Source organism: Loxodonta africana, chromosome 17, assembly GCF_030014295.1.
Source record: "Loxodonta africana isolate mLoxAfr1 chromosome 17, mLoxAfr1.hap2, whole genome shotgun sequence".
In the NCBI taxonomy this organism is placed as follows: domain Eukaryota; kingdom Metazoa; phylum Chordata; class Mammalia; order Proboscidea; family Elephantidae; genus Loxodonta; species Loxodonta africana.
In genome coordinates this window covers 74,926,562-74,943,776 of record NC_087358.1, presented here as the reverse complement: position 1 = coordinate 74,943,776, position 17,215 = coordinate 74,926,562, and the positions used below count along the sequence as shown (strand labels likewise).

General features: G+C 44.3%; 1 protein-coding gene and 1 pseudogene across 1 annotated transcript in view; one reads left to right on the top strand and one right to left on the bottom strand.

Moving 5' to 3' along the window:
• LOC100654884 (phosphatidylinositol 3,4,5-trisphosphate 3-phosphatase TPTE2-like) overlaps positions 1 to 4,933 on the bottom strand; it is a 311,464-nt gene extending 306,531 nt beyond the window's left edge. Inside the window, exon 1 of the mRNA XM_064270194.1 lies at positions 4,268 to 4,933. Within this exon, the coding sequence (XP_064126264.1) occupies positions 4,268 to 4,356 (89 nt within the window). The 5' untranslated portion in view covers positions 4,357 to 4,933. The remainder of the gene's footprint in view (positions 1 to 4,267) is intronic.
• A 2,026-nt stretch (positions 4,934 to 6,959) lies between these two features.
• Positions 6,960 to 10,399, top strand: LOC100654600 (BLOC-2 complex member HPS6-like; annotated as a pseudogene).
• Positions 10,400 to 17,215: the final 6,816 nt, after the last annotated feature.

The window sequence follows — 17,215 nt, the reverse complement described above, 5'->3', positions numbered from 1 at the left end:
TTTCAAGTTGTATTACATAAGAAGGAATGCACTTGCACCTTCAGGAGGAACCAACCCCAAGTTGACAAGATCTCAGGAAACTCCGACTGAAAACCACATCTTTCTGACATCTCCCAAAATGAGAATTCACTGTGAGAGCCTCTTCTCAATGAACAGGAGCCTCCTGTAGATTAATAGTGTTTCCTGCTCAAGTCCTGCACTTCCTCGAGCAGCACAATGTCACTCATATCTTCTCATTTCCTTTCCTCCTAAAGCACACAAGCCTCATGAATACCACCTAAGTATAAAATGAAAATTATAAGACAGACTCCCATGACCTTCTTAAAGGAAGCTGAAATGGTAACTTGGCAACCATCCAAAATAAACTGATTTCCTGCTAGTTTGATATCTAACATCTATGGAAACCTTATGATAATACAGCCTTAGTGTATGACAGGAGCCCTGGTAGTGCAGTGGCTAAGAGCACGGCTGTTAACTAAAAGGTCAGTGGTTTGAATCCTCGGAAACTGTATGGGGCAGTTCTATTCTGTCCTGTAGGTTTGCTATGAGTCAGGATCAACTCAACGGAAATGGGTTTGGGTTTTTGTTTGTTTGTTGTTGTTATTAGGTGCCGTCGAGTTGGTTCCAACGCATAGCGACCCTATGTAAAACAGAACGAAACACTGCCCAGTCCTGCACCATGCCTACAATCGTTGTTATGCTTGAGCCCATTGCTGCAGCCACTGTGTCAATCCATCTCGTTGAGGGTCTTCCTCTTTTTTGCTCACCCTCTACTTTACCAAGCATGATGTCCTTCTCCAGGGACTGATCTCTCCTGACAACATGTCCAAAGCGTGTAAGACACAGTCTCGCCATCGTTGCTTCTAAGGAACATTCTGGTTGTACTTCTTCCAAGACAGATTTGTTCATTCTTTTGGCAGTCTATGGTATAATCAATATCCTTCTCCAACACCACAATTCAAAGGTGTCAATTCTTCTTCGGTCTTCTTTATTCACTGTCCAGCTTTCACATGCATATGATGCAACTGAAAATACCATGGCTTGGGTCAGGAGCACCTTAGTCTTCAAGGCGACATCTTTGCTTTTCAACATTTTAAAGAGGTCTTTTGCAGCAAATTTACTCAGTGCAACTCATCTTTTGATTTCCTGACTGCTGCTTCCGTGGCGCTGTTGTAGATCCAAGTGAAATGGAATTCTTGACAACTTCAATCTTTTCTCCATTTATCATGATGTTGCTTATTTGTCCAGTTTTGAGGACTTTTTTTATATGTTGAGGTGCAATCCAAACTGAAGGCTGTGATCTTTGATCTTCATCAGTAAGTGCTTCAAGTCCTCTTCACTTTCAGCAAGCAAGGTTCTGCCATCTGCATACCGCAGATCATTAATGAGTCTTCCACCAATCCTGATGCCCCATTCTTCTTTACGTAGTCCAGCTTCTTGGTTTATTTGCTCAGTATGCAGATTGTATAGGTATGGTGAAAGGATACAACCCCGATGCACACCTTTCCTGACTTTAAACCATTCAGTATCCCCTTGTTCTGTCTGAACAACTGCCTCTTGATCTATGTACAGGCTCCTCATGAGCACAATTAAGTGTTCTGAAATTCCCATTCTTCGCAATGTTATTCATAATTTGTTGTAATCCACACAGTAGAATACCTTTGCATAGTCAATAAAACACAGGTAAACATCCTTCTGGTATTCTCTGCTTTCAGCCAAGATCCACCTGACCTCAGCAATGATATCCCTGGTTCCACGTCCTTTTTTGAATCCAGACTGAATTTCTGGAAGTTCTCTGTCGATATACTGCTGCATCCACTTTTGAATGATCTTCAGCAAAATTTCACTTGCACATGATATTAATGATATTGTTTGATAAATTCCATGTTCAGTTGGATCACCTTTCTTGGGAATAGGCATAAATATGGATCTCTTCCAGTCAGTTGGCCAGGTAGCTGTCTTCCAAATTTCTTAGCATAGACATGTGAGCACTTCCAACACGGCATCCATTTGTTGAACCATCTCGACTGACATTCTATCAATTCCTGAGCCTTGTTTTCCACTAACGCCTTCAGTGCAGCTTGGACTTCTTCCTTCCTTTTTTTTTTATTTTGTGTAAGACAAAAAGGAACTCCAAAATTACTAAGTTATGGTCCCTGCCTTGAGGAGTTCAGTAAAGTCAAAGAAGTGCATACTCTGAGATTTTTTTATAAACAAGCAAAATAAATATCTTTTCCAAAGATTTTATTCATATATGCCCTCGCTTAGAGCTACTGCCAAAATATCAAGCTCACAAGGCTTCCTTACTTCTAGCTGCCTACTAATATCTCCATGTGTACATCCACAAACAACATGATTTCAGAATGCAAGACTATCTCCTCTGTATCTCTTTCCATGCCCACTCCATAGTCTACTTTTCCTAATCATACATTAATCAATGAAATCCTCATCCACCAGTCTCTCAAGTTAGAAACTTTACATACTCTCTTTCCCCAAATAGTCACTAAGTCCTGTTGCATCTATCTCAGAAACAGGTGTAAAATCTATTCCCCTCATCTTCCTTACCACTGCCACACTCTTCAACAGCTCTAATTAGTCTCACTGCCTCATTTCTCATTACTTTAACTTGCCCTTCTGTCACTCCCTAACTTAAAAAGCTCCAATGGCTCCCCACTCCCACAGCCTTATCACCCGGCAATTTCACCACCACACATCTTGTTTTGGACAAACTTCTGAGACTTAAACACTATGCCCTGCCCCCCCTCATGCTTTTACCATGCCTTTGCTAACGTTGTTATCTCTGACTGGAATGCATTTCCTCACTTGTGCTAGTTCCTACTCATCCTTCAACATTCAATTCAAGTATCTCCTCCCTGTGACTATTTTCCCTGACTCTCCCAGATAATGGCCCTTCTGCAGTATTCTCTTCACACGGCGTCAATTTCTTTATATACATACATAACACAGAGCACGACAAATTTTCATCTGAATGTTTCTCTAATGTCCTGGAGAAAAAGTACTCATATTTCTAACCCCAGTGTGAGTTACACAGTAAGTGCTCAATAAATGTGTGTTGAATAAATAGTTCAATTTGGATCACTGTGAAATGGATCAATTTGTTATTTGGCCAGTTCTTCCAAATTTTATGGATTCCTGAACTAGATTCCATGTGAAATTTCAACTTTCATACAACTGCTTTGGAGTTTTCAAGTTTTACTTTCATTATACAAATGTTGAACAAGTAAATGGATTATAATGCTAAAACTTCAATGAAAATGCCAAAGGCTCTCCTATTCACCAAGCAAAGAATGGGAATTGCCCCTTTGCAAGCCTAACAAGAGGGATCCTAACAATCCTTTCCCTCGACTCTGGCTGATCTTATATTCCCAGAGCCTTCACAGGGGAAGTACTGTGCACAAAATCCAACTGGCAGCACACCCAAAACAATTTCAATTAACTCCTGCGAAATTAAGTGCAGAGACACAAACTGTACTTGTCCTAGCTGACAAAGTCACTGAGAGCACAGAACAGCAAAGAAACCGATGTCATCACGCTGAAAACTTTTTCTGGGGGTAGGAATTGACGAGGGTCTGATGATCCAGACACGCACCTGGGGCCCGGCCCAAGTCTCTACTTTCCTATTCTCCAGGAGCCGCACTCCTTCCCGGGGAGCCAGTTTTGTCTCCTCTTGCTTCATCCCCATACCTGCCCGGGAACGGGTTCCGTTCCCTAGCTCAACCAACTAAGCCCAAGAAAACATGGTAGCTACAGTGAGCCTGTGTGGAGACAGAGACCGAAAACGGGGACGACCTCGGACAAACCGGCCTTCCTCTAGCCCTCACAGGTCTTGCTTCACGCCCTCGTTCTTCGGCCAAACTGGGCGAAGTCCAACCAGGGGCGGAAACAACCTGGGCGGAGAAGCAGCTGGAGAGCTCGGGGTCAGCCCAGTGCTGGGGTCAAATGTCAGAGCCTCGGGTGGGGGGGCCTTCTGAGGCGCGGCGACGGACGGAGCTGACTGGCACCTGGTGTCCCGAGGGACGGCTTCTCGCTCAGCTCAGTCGCCCCGGGCCAGCCTTCCCCGCCGCTGGCAGCCTTGGCCCGCCTCAGCTGCTGTCCCCACCCCCCGGATCACCCCGGTCGTCCTTTGCGCAAGGGCAGGCCCCGCCCCCAGGCCGCCCCACAGAGCCGCCTCGGGGCAAAGGCCTGGTCTGGCAGGATCTGCGGCAGTGGCCAGGTTCGGGGACCAGCCCTAGCCAGTGCCGCTTACCGAGCCCCGGGCACGCCCTCCTCCACCCGCGCCGCTCCCGGGTCCGCTCGCTCCCGACGCCACCGATACTGCCGCTGCTTCCGGCTCATGGGCGCGCTCCCAACCTCCCCCGACCCCGGTTCGCCGTGCCACTCCAGGTCCTAAAGGCCGCCGGCGTGACGTGCTCGTTCCCGCCGGCGTGACGTGCTCGTTCCCGCCGGCTTCCTGAGGACTATTCTCAGACCACAATTCCCAGCAAGCACAACAAGGAGTACCGCTCTCGAAAGACATCGTCAGAAGAAAATTGGCAGAGGACGCATGTATTGAGTACTGGATGCAAGTTGCACTAGCAGTTTTTTAAATATGACGGACTTTTTGGACTCGACGGTTCCACTTCCAGGAAGGACTGTATCCTCTAGAAACATTGGCAAAGCCTGGGAGGATGTATGTTCGAAGATATTTATTACAACATTGTACCAGTGAAAGATTGGAAACAAACGCATTCATTCAACAAATACTTATTGTGTGCCTTCTATGTGCAAAGCACCTTGTGTTAATTCAGCAAGTTACTTAACCTCCCTAAATAATTTATTATTTTTAAGTCTTGGTTTGTTCATATGCAAAATGTAAGATTAAATAAGATATGCCAAGCACTGTTCCAATAGTGTATCTATAATGTATATTGTGTGTGTATATAATATAATGTATGTGTGTATACACACATATATATATTCTCATTCAACCATATAGTGACTTTATGACATAGATATATATAAGAAAACAGTGGTTCAGAGTGATTAAATAGGTTGTGCTGTTCTCCAGCACAATGACCAAGTTCTGTAGCGTCAGAGACGATGGTATCCTGGATGGTATCCTGCTGAAAAATAGTTGTTGTGAGTTCTATTTCTCAGTCTTTAGAGAGTGCCTTGGTTCCGGTTCCTGCTCTTTTTCCAAGTCAGTTCCTCTTGTCTCCTGCAGGTTGTGTGAGCCTCTTATATTCGTGTAATAAATTTCATTTTTACTTAAGATAAAAAAATATATTCGTGTAATAAATTTCATTTTTACTTAAGATAGCCATGGTCTATTTCTGACACTTTTAACCAAAAAACTCAAGTGATATTACACACAGAAACATATGCTTACACAAGCTTAGACATTTTTTCACCAAACATCTATTGAGGTCTTTCTTTGTGTCAGGCTCTGCCTTAAGATCGAGGATACAAAGATGAAAGAAATCCTGTGGCAACTAGGAACAACTGGAGGAGGAGAAAATTTGAGAAGGAAGATGATGTTTAGGGTATGTTGAAATTGAATTGCCTGTGAAATACCCAGTCAGAAATATTTAGTAGGTATTTGGATACCATTTATGGGAACTCAGCAAGCTGTCTGAGCTGTAGGTACTTGCAGATTTTGGAGCTATTGCCTTAGAGGTAACGGTCAAGCCTTGATAGAGGGAGATAGCCCAGGAAGAGGAAACAGTAAAAAAAGACAAGAAGTCCAAAGATGGAAATGAGGTGGAAGAGAGAGCAACAACATTTAAAGAATGGTGAAGGAAGATGAACCAATGAGAAATGAAACTCCAAAGATAAAAAAAAAAAAAGATAGTACTATATAAAAGAGAGAGTCTGAGGGAAAAGATGCCATGGAAACCACAGGAGGGACTTGCAATAAGGAGGTTGTCAAAATGTTTCAGAGAGAAAAGGAAATAAAAATGTCCTCGAAAACCTCGACAAAGCTATTTTAGTAGTGGTTTGAGGAATGAATAGTGAAAAATAAGAGAAGTGATAAGGGTGGAGGTGTGCAGGTGATGATGAAAGTGTGAATTCTGAAACAGGACAGACTAGAGGGTGTTCCTATGCTGAGAACAAGAGGACAGAATGAGGCTGATGAAACAGAAATGGACGCAGGTTCCTTGGGGAAGGTAGGAGGGCAAGAGGAGGGAGCCAGGGCTCGTGAAGAATGACTGACCTTGGAAGGAGGAGCAAGACCAAATAACCTGAAAAGGCAACCAAGGGGTGGAAGGGCCCATTCATATAAATTTATAGGTGTTGCTGGAAAGATTACACACAGACTCAGTTCTTCTAAAGTAAATTTAATTTTGTTTGCCAGCAAACTGTTGGTTTTGATGAATTGTTGATATAGTAAAACGGTTTGATGCACTAATCATTGGAGCGGCCAGACTGCCTGCCTTTGATATCCCACCTCTATCGTTCAATAGCTGTGTGATCTTGGTCAAGTAACTTAATCTCTCTGTGCCTCATCTTCCACATCTGTAAAGGGGGGAGGGGCTCTTGTCACACAGTAAGTGCTATGGAAGTGTTAGTTTTTATTTCCACTAATTGTCATCTTCATGAGGTTGAGAATTTCTATTTCGTTCATCACTGTCTACTTAGAGCCAGGCACATAGTAGGTGCTTAATAAAAATGTCATGACTAAATGAATGAATAAATTGGGGTGAGAAAGCGAGGCTTGGAGACAGAGAAAAGCCTTGGGAGAGGGACACTCTCAGTCTCGGGATCCAGGCGTAAAGCCGTGCAAGCCTTGAGCTAGCCTGGTGGGCCTGGGGTGCGGATGGGGGTGGGGGGAATCTATGTCCCAGCCGCCTCGGCTCACCTGACTTTACCAAGGACAGAAGTCTCACCCCGCTCTCCACCTCCCCTGAAACCCCAGGCCGAGAGCCAGGCTTCGCCCCACGGGGCAGTTGGTGCTGGTCATGCTGGGCGGCACCACGAAGCATGCAGGGACTCTGCCCCTGCTCAGACCTCAGCGACTTCAGCGGCTGGCCCTCCTCTGGGAATTGCTGGCTGGGGACCCAGCGGTTCGAGTCTGCAGCAGCCCAGAAGATGGCCACCTGCCGCTGCTGCTGCTAAGACAGGGAGCAAAGGCCCTGAGATGAGAAGGTGCCTGTTTGAGGAATAGCAAAGAGACTGCTGTGGTTAAAGAAGCAAGTAAAAGAGAAATAGGGTATACTATCAGGGAGGTAATAGGGGGTTGAGTGTGGACCCTAGAGCCTAAGTAAAACAGAGAACAAAAGGGCCTCCAAATCTGCAAACAAAGTAACAAGAAATGGGCCAGGGCACAGAAACAAAGCCATTCCCCAGAAGGATGGGGCAGGGTATCTAAAAAGAGTCCACAAACGTCTTTACAGTTGCCTTACAGAAACAGCTGGAGAAAACCAGGCCCAGGGACATGCGCAAACATTCACCTGTGACCGCTGTGTGACCTTCCACCACGGGCAATGAGGGACTACCGCCCCAGTCCGGGAATCAAACCCAGGGAAGGAGAGACTGCGCAGGCAAGACACCCCATAATAAGTCCTGCTACGAATCCCAGAGGCCTCCAGGACAGGAGCCATCTTGGAAAGCTGCTGCTAGCACCTTAGTTAACATATCCCTGCCTGTGTCTATGAATAAACATGAATCATTCCCCAGCCAAGAACTTTTAAAAACTTGGGCCCATCTTTTGTTCTGTGAGAAAGGGGCAAGCTTTGCTCTAGGCCCTCCTCGTCTCCACTTGCAAACCTCTTCAATAAAGCTTTGCTTGTGTGGAAAACTAGGTGCCTTACCTGCTCATTCTTAACCAGTAAGAGGCAAGAACCTTATTCCAGTAACATTGCCACCCCCAGAAGCCCCAGCCCCGCAGTTGCTGGTGGCAGTGCGTGGGCCTGCAGCAGAGCTGGAGCGTGCTTGGCCACCTGGCCACCCCCCACCATTAGATGCCTTCTTCCTACTGGGGCCGGCCAGGCAGGGGCTGGTCCTAGTCTGGGGGAGTGGTCTGGCTGAGGTGCGGGGTGTGGGGGTGGGGCCTGGCTGAAAGCTGCTGCAAAGCACCAAGCTGTGCCCAAGGGGGGGGGGGGCTCGCGTGGTGGCTGTGGCAGCGCCCAGAGGGCAACTGGTGTGGTGTGAGGAGTGTCAGGCCGGCCCACAGGCACTTTCAGCCACCGTGTGGGTGTCTGAGCCCTGGATCCCAGTGGGGAGGCAGTCCCCACCCTGGGACCAACACACATCCTGCTGCACCGCTGCCCCTCTTCTGGGCTGCTGGCCTCCGGTAGGGACCTCTTCCTGGTACCCACTGCCACCACCTGGCCCGGGGTGGCCCACATTCTGCTCATCTGGAGCCCAGGCAAGGGAAAGGTGATGGTGCCCACAGTAAGAGCCTGCATCCTGGATGAGGAGATACACGGGACTTCCGGATCCTGCTCTGAGGCCTTCCTGGGCTATTGTCTCCCAAGCAGCCACTGACTGTACATACTTGGGCCCCAACCCCCCAGGGCCTGTTGTTACTTGATTTCAGGGGCACTGTGAGCCTGGTGCATTCCCACGGTGGTACCCGGCCTGTGGGAACCCTGCATGAGGCACCTGTAGGCCCACAGAGGCCTGCAGCACTGGGAACATTTCACGGCATCCTGGCCTGTGTGCTGGGCTCCACCTTGGACATGGGCAGTGGGCAACTGCTGAGAGGAAGGTCCTAAGTACAGACCTAGTGCATCTGCTGGAGTCCCCAACCCCTGGCTTAGAAGATGAGGAAGAGCTGGAGGTCTGGGGGGGTTCTTCGTTTGTTTTTACCAGTGGGTCTGTTTCCAGTGGGCTGGGAAGCCCCACAGGGCCTTGAGCTGCCTTCAGCTGAGGACCTGGTGTTCGAGGAGGCCTGTGGGTACTACCAGTGGTGGGGCCTGCGGGGCACCCAGCTTACCCCAGAGGAACTGAGACATAACAGCACCTTCAGGGCGCCTCAGGCCCTGGCCACCATCCTCCAGGGCCATCTCCCCCCATCTGTACTGTTGAACACACTGAGGGCCAAGCCTCGGGATTACTGGGGCTTGGAGCAGCTCAAGGCCCAGCTGGTGGCTGGGGATGATGAGGAGGCTTCCTGGACTGAGCTAGCAGAGCTCAAAGTGGCACACCTGCTGAGGACCAAGCTGATAGAAGACCAGCCGGCCTAGCCTAACACAATTTTCCAAGCCCTTCCTACGCTGCCTGGGGCGCCACCCATAAGGCCTTGCAGCTCCAGCCAGATAGGGATGGTAGGCTGAGGTCCCAAGCTCCCCCTAATGTGTGGAAGAAGGTGCTTGGGGGAATAGCAGCTGAAAAGGAGCAACCCAATGGGGTATTGCCCCCCTTTGAACTCTTGTGCCAGTGCCTATGCAGGCTGGGGCCATGATGGCTGACACCCTTTGTGGAGCTGGCACAGCAGCCGGCTGGGCCAGGCTGAGGGGGCAGGGAGCCCAGGGCTGCCCCTGTGTCGCTGAGCCCTGGCAGTGCTAGGTGAGGAGGGGGCCAGACTTGAGGCACTGGAGCTGGAGCTGCTCTTGAGCAGTGGGTGGCCCAAGGCCATGCTCCAGGCTGTGGGGCAACGGGTACAAAAGGAGCAATGGGAGCGGGATCTGGAGGCCAGCCTGGCCCTTGGCCCCTCCAGCCCCCTGCTTCGAAGTGAGATCTTCAAACTGCTGCTGGCCTGGTTTGCCCGACACTGCTGGCTTGACAGATGCTTCCCCCTCCTTTGCCACCTGTGTCCCCCAGACGTGGCTTCAGCTGAGCTCCTGCTTCTACTGTGGACACACTTGCCAGATGAGGGGGGCCTCCCACCCTATTCCCTGAGCCTGGGGCAGAATCCACTCTCAATGTGGGCTTGCTCAGAACCCTGCTGGAGCAGACTGGGGCTCAACGGCGGCCTTCGGGGTCAGTTCCAAGCCTATATGAGGACATTCTACGGGACCCAGGCACTCCACCCCCTGCCCCACCTGAGGGACCTATGACTACCCTCCAGGCAGCAGACCACCCAGGCCTAGAGGCCTGGGCACCATCTGGACAGGGCTTCTGTGTGACTGACACAAACTGAAAATCATTTCTTGGACACACTGATCAGGGAAATATGCCTAGGAATTGGAGGGGGGCAGGGTGGGACCTCTGTGCGCAATACTTTTCTTTCTTCTGGAGCAATTTTAAATATATACACGTTTGTGTGTTTTGGAACAATTTGAAGGTCTTCAAAGTTTGTGGTTATAGAAGGAATGGTTGAATCTGGATCTATTGGCTAAGGTGGCCACTTCCAATAATGATAATAATTAACATTTATGAGCATTTGCTGTATGCCAGACACTCAACTGATCTTTATGTAATCCTCCATTTAATGCTTCGAATAACCCCGTGAGAAATGTACTAATATTATCCCCATTTTATAGGTAAGGAAAAAGAGGTTTAAAAAGATTCAAGTGTCTTGACCAAGACTTGTACACCAATGTTCATTGCAACACTATTCACAATAGCCAAAAGGTGGAAATAACCTAAATGCCCATCAACAGATGAATGGATAAACAAAATGTGATACATACATACAATGGAATACTACTCAGGCAGAAGGAGAAATGAAGTCTTGATACATGATACAATATGAATGGAGCTTGAACACATTATGCTAAGTCAACCACTAAAGAACAAATATTGTATAACCTCACTAATATAAAGAGATAAGAAAAGACAAATATAGAGAACAAAGTTTCTTAGTGGTTACCAGGAGTAGGAGGGAGGGGGAAAGTGAGGCTTAATGGTAACGGAAAAATCGCATTGATTAAGGATAGGGTTGCACAGCTGAATATTGTAATTGCCGTCAATAAGGTGTACACTTATAAAAAGTTGAACTGGCAAAAGTTGTGTGGTAGATATATTTACAACGAGGACAAAAAAAAAAAGTAGCTGCTGAGGTTGCTTTTATACAACCAAAAACTTCATAGGATTTGGTTCCTTAGTTTGGAGGTTTAGGGTCATGGTTTCATGGGGCACCTCAGTTAACTGGCCTGTTAACATGTTTAGTGTTTCTGTTCTACCTCCTAGTTCGCCGTATACTGCCAGGGGTCTTAAAGACTTAAAAGTGGCCATCCAAGGCACAAAAATTGGTCTCGATTCGCCTGGAGCAACAGAGGAAGAAGAAAAATCAGAAATGGGAGGAGGATATGGACTGCGTAGCTAATTGCCTCCATGAACAACTGTCTCCTTTGCCATGAGACCAGAAGAACTGGATGGTGCCAGCTACCATTAATGAACATTTTGATCAAAGATTCTATAGAAGAATCCTGATCAAAAGGGGGAAATACAGAACAGAATTTAGAATTTTTTTTTTATTAACTTTTATTGAGCTTCAAGTGAATGTTTACAAATCAAGTCAGTCTGTCACATATAAGTTTACATACATCTTACTCCGTACTCCCACTTGCTCTCCCCCTAATGAGTCAGCCCTTCCAGTCTCTCCTTTCGTGGCAATTTTGCCAGCTTCCCACCCTCTCTATCCTCCCATCCCCCCTCCAGACAGGAGATGCCAACACAATCTCAAGTGTCCACCTGATATAATTAGCTCACTCTTCATCAGCATCTCTCTCCTACCCACTGTCCAGTCCCTTTCATGTCTGATGAGTTGTCTTCGGGGATGGTTCCTGTCCTGTGCCAACAGAAGGTCTGGGGACCATGGCCGCCGGGATTCCTCTAGTCTCAGTCAGACCATTAAGTATGGTCTTTTTATGAGAATTTGGGGTCTGCATCCCACTGATCTCCTGCTCCCTCAGGGGTTCTCTATTGAGCTCCCTGTCAGGGCAGTCATCGATTGTGGCCGGGCACCAACTAGTTCTTCTGGTCTTAGGATGATGTAGGTCTCTGGTTCATGTGGCCCTTTCTGTTTCGTGGGCTCTTAGTTGTCGTGTGACCTTGGTGTTCTTCATTCTCCTTTGATCCAGGTCAGTTGAGACCAATTGATGCATCTTAGATGGCCGCCTGTTAGCATTTAAGACCCCAGATGCCACATTTCAAAGTGTGATGCAGAATGTTTTCATAATAGAATGATTTTGCCGATTGACTTAGAAGTCCCCTTAAACCATGGTCCCCAAACCCCCGCCCTTGCTCCACTAACCTTTGAAGCATTCATTTTATCCCGGAAACTTCTTTGCTTTTGGTCCAGTCCAATTGAGCTGACCTTCCATGTATTCAGTGTTGTCCTTCCCTTCACCTGAAGCAGTTCTTATCTACTAATTAATCAATAAAAAACCCTCTCCCTCCCTCCCTCCCTGCCTCGTAACCACAAAAGTATGTGTTCTTCTCAGTTTATACTATTTCTCAACATCTTATAATAGTGGTCTTATACAATATTTGTCCTTTTGCCTCTGACTAATTTCACTCAGCATAATGCCTTCCAGGTTCCTCCATGTTATGAAATGTTTCACAGATTCGTCACTGTCCTTTATCGATGCATAGTATTCCATTGTGTGAATATACCACAATTTATTTACCCATTCATCCGTTGATGGACACCTTGGTTGCTTCCAGCTTTTTGCTATTGTAAACAGAGCTGCAATAAACATGGGTGTGCATATCTGTGTTTGTGTGATGGCTCTTGTTTCTCTAGGGTATATTCCGAGGAGTAGGATTTCTGGGTTGTAAGGTAGTTCTATTTCTAACCATTTAAGATAACGCCAGATAGATTTCCAAAGTGGTTGTAACATTTTACATTCCCACCAGCAGTGTATAAGAGTTCCAATCTCTCTGCAGCCTCTCCAACATTTATTATTTTGTGTTTTTTGGATTAATGCCAGCCTTGTTGGAGTGAGATGGAATCTCATCATAGTTTTAATTTGCATTTCTCTAATGGCTAATGATCGAGAGCATTTTCTCGTGTATCTGTTAGCTGCCTGAATATCTTCTTTAGTGAAATGTGTGTTCATATCCTTTGCCCACTTCTTGATTGGGTTGTTTGTCTTTTTGTGGTTGAGTTTTGACAGAATCATGTAGATTTTAGAGATCAGGCGCTGGTCGGAGATGTCATAGCTGAAAATTTTTTCCCAATCTGTAGGTGGTCTTTTTACTCTTTTGGTGAAGTCTTTAGATGAGCATACGTGTTTGATTTTTAGGAGCTCTCAGTTATCGGGTTTCTCTTCGTCATTTTTGGTAATGTTTTGTATTCTGTTTATGCCTTGTATTAGGGCTCCTAGGGTTGTCCCTATTTTTTCTTCCATGATCTTTATCGTTTTAGTCTTTATGTTTAGGTCTTTGATCCACTTGGAGTTAGTTTTTGTGCATGGTGTGAGGTATGGGTCCTGTTTCATTTTTTTGCAAATGGATATCCAGTTATGCCAGCACCATTTGTTAAAAAGACTGTCTTTTCCCCAATTAACTGACTCTGGGCCTTTGTCAAATATCAGCTGCTCATACGTGGATGGATTTATATCTGGGTTCTCAATTCTGTTCCATTGGTCTATGTGCCTGTTGTTGTACCAGTACCAGGCTGTTTCGACTACTGTAGCTGTATAATAGCTTCTGAAATCAGGTAGAGTGAGGCCTCCCACTTTCTTCTTCTTTTTCAGTAATGCTTTACTTATCCGAGGCTTCTTTCCCTTCCATATCAAGTTGGTGATTTGTTTCTCTATCACCTTAAAAAATGACATTGGAATTTGGATCGGAAGTGCGTTATATGTATAGATGGCTTTTGGTAGAATAGACATTTTTACTATGTTAAGTCTTCCTATCCATGAGCAAGGTATGTTTTTCCACTTAAGTAGGTCCTTTTTAGTTTCTTGCAGTAATACTTTGTAGTTTTCTTTGTATAGGTCTTTTACATCCTTGGTAAGATTTATTCCTAAGTATTTTATCTTTTGGGGGGCTACTGTGAATGGTATTGATTTGGTGAGTTCCTCTTCGATGTTCTTTTTGTTGATGTAGAGGAATCCAAGTGATTTTTGTATGTTTATTTTATAACCTGAGACTCTGCCAAACTCTTCTATTAGTTTCAGTAGTTTTCTGGAGGATTCCTTAGGGTTTTCTGTGTATATAATCATGTCATCTGCAAATAGAGATAATTTGACTTCCTCCTTGCCAATCCGGATGCCCTTTATTTCTTTGTCTAGCCTAATTGCCCTGGCTAGGACTTGTAGCACGATGTTGAATAAGAGCGGTGATAAAGGGCATCCTTGTCTGGTTCCCGTTCTCAAGGGAAATGCTTTCAGGTTCTCTCCATTTAAAGTGATATTGGCTGTTGGCTTTGCATAGATGCCCTTTATTATGTTGAGGAATTTTCCTTCAATTCCTATTTTGGTGAGAGTTTTTATCATAAATGGGTGTTGGACTTTGTCAAATGCCTTTTCTGCATCAATTGATAAGATCATGTGGTTTTTGTCTTTTGTTTTATATATGTGATGGATTACATTAATGGTTTTTCTAATATTAAACCAGCCTTGCCTACCTGGTATAAATCCCACTTGATCGTGGTGAATTATTTTTTTGATATGTTGTTGAATTCTATTGGCTAGAATTTTGTTGAGGATTTTTGCATCTATGTTCATGAGGGATATAGGTCTGTAATTTTCTTTTTTTGTAATGTCTTTACCTGGTTTTGGTATCAGGGAGATGGTGGCTTCATAGAGTGAGTTGGGTAGTATTCCGTCATTTTCTATGCTTTGAAATACCTTCAGTAGTAGTGGTGTTAACTCTTCTCTGAAAGTTTGGTAGAACTCTGCAGTGAAGCCGTCCGGGCCAGGGCTTTTTTTTGTTGGGAGTTATTTGATTACCGTTTCAATCTCTTTTTTTGTTATGGGTCTATTTAGTTGTTCTACTTCTGAATGTGTTAGTTTAGGTAGGTAGTGTTTTTCCAGGAATTCATCCATTTCTTTTAGGTTTGCAAATTTGTTAGAGCACAATTTTTCGTAATAATCTGATATGATTCTTTTAATTTCAGTTGGTTCTGTTGCGATGTGGTCCTTCTCGTTTCTTATTCGGGTTATTTGTTTCCTTTCCTGTTTTTCTTTAGTCAGTCTAGCCAATGGTTTATCAATTTTGTTAATTTTTTCAAACAACCAGCTTTTGGCTTTGTTAATTCTTTCAATTGTTTTTCTGTTCTCTAATTCATTTTGTTCAGCTCTAATTTTTATTCTTTGTTTTCTTCTGGTGCCTGATGGGTTCTTTTGTTGCTCACTTTCTATTTGTTCTATAAGTTGTAGGGACAGTTCTCTGATTTTGGCTCTTTCTTCTTTTTGTATGTGTGCATTTATCGGTATAAATTGGCCTCTGAGCACTGCTTTTGCTGTGTCCCAGAGGTTTTGATTGGAAGTATTTTCATTCTCGTTGCATTCTATGAATTTCCTTATTCCCTCCTTGATGTCTTCTATAACCCAGTCTTTTTTCAGGAGGGTATTGTTCAGTTTCCAAGTATTTGATTTCTTTTCCCTAGTTTTTCTGTTATTGATTTCTAGTTTTATTGTCTTGTGGTCTGAGAAGATGCTTTGTAATATTTCAATGTTTGGGACTCTGCAAAGATTTGTTTTATGACCTAATATGTGGTCTATTCTAGAGAATGTTCCATGTGCGCTAGAAAAAAAGTATACTTTGCAGCAGTTGGGTGGAGAGTTCTGTATAAGTCAATGAGGTCAAGTTGGTTGATTGTTGTAATTAGGTCTTCCGTGTCTCTATTGAGCTTCTCACTGGATGTCCTGTCCTTCTCCGAAAGTGGTGTGTTGAAGTCTCCTAGTATAATTGTGGGGGTGTCTATCTCACTTTTCAGTTCTGTTAAAATTTGATTTATGTATCTTGCAGCCCTGTCATTGGGTGCATAAATATTTAATATGGTTATGTCTTCCTGATCAATTGTCCCTTTTATCATTATGTAGGGTCCTTCTTTATCCTTTGTGGTGGATTTAAGTCTAAAGTCTATTTTGTCAGAAATTAATATTGCTACTCCTCTTCTTTTTTGCTTATTGTTTGCTTGATATATTTTTTTCCATCCTTTGAGTTTTAGTTTGTTTGTGTCTCTAAGTCTAAGGTGTGTCTCTTGTAGGCAGCATATAGACGGATCATGTTTCTTTATCCAGTCCAAGACTCTCTGTCTCTTTATTGGTGCGTTTATTCTATTTACATTCAGCATAATTATAGATAAATAAGTGTTTAGTGTTGTCATTTTGATGCCTTTTTATGTGTGTTGTTGACAATTTCATTTTTCCACATACTTTTTTGTGCTGAGACATTTTTCTTAGTAAATTGTGAGATCCTCACTTTCGTAGTGTTTGACTTTATGTTTGTTGAGTCGTTACGTTTTTCTTGGTTTTTATCTTGAGTTATGGAGTTGTTATACCTCTTTGTGGTTACCTTATTATTTACCCCTATTTTTCTAAGTAAAACCTAACTTGTATTGTTCTATATCACCTTGTATCATTCTCCATATGGCAGTTCTATGCCTCCTGTATTTAGTCCCTCTTTTTGATTATTGTGATCTTTTACATATTGACTTCCGTGATTCCCTGTTATGAGTTTTTTTTTTTAATTAATCTTAATTTGTTTTCGTGATTTCCCTATTTGAGTTGATATCAGGATGTTCTGTTTTGTGACCTTGTGTTGTGCTGGTATCTGATATTATTGGTTTTCTGACCAAACAATATCCTTTAGTATTTCTTGTAGCTTTGGTTTGGTTTTTGCAAATTGTCTGAACCTGTGTTTATCTGTAAATATCTTAATTTCGCCTTCATATTTCAGAGAGAGTTTTGCTGCATATATGATCCTTGGCGGGCAGTTTTTCTCCTTCAGTGCTCTGTATATGTCTTCCCATTGCCTTCTTGCCTGCATGGTTTCTGCTGAGTAGTCTGAACTTATTCTTATTGATTCTCCCTTGAAGGAAACCTTTCTTTTCTCCCTGGCTGCTTTTAAAATTTTCTCTTTATCTTTGCTTTTGGCAAGTTTGATGATAATATGTCTTGGTGTTTTTCTTTTTGGATCAATCTTAAATGGGGTTCGATGAGCATCTTGGATAGATATCCTTTTGTCTTACATGATGTCAGGGAAGTTTTCTGTCAGGAGTTCTTCAACTATTTTCTCTGTGTTTTCTGTCCTCCCTCCCTGTTCTGGGACTCCAATCACACGCAAGTTATCCTTCTCGATAGACTCCCACATGATTCTTAGGGTTTCTTCATTTTTTTTAACTCTTTTATCTGATTTTTTTTCAGCTATG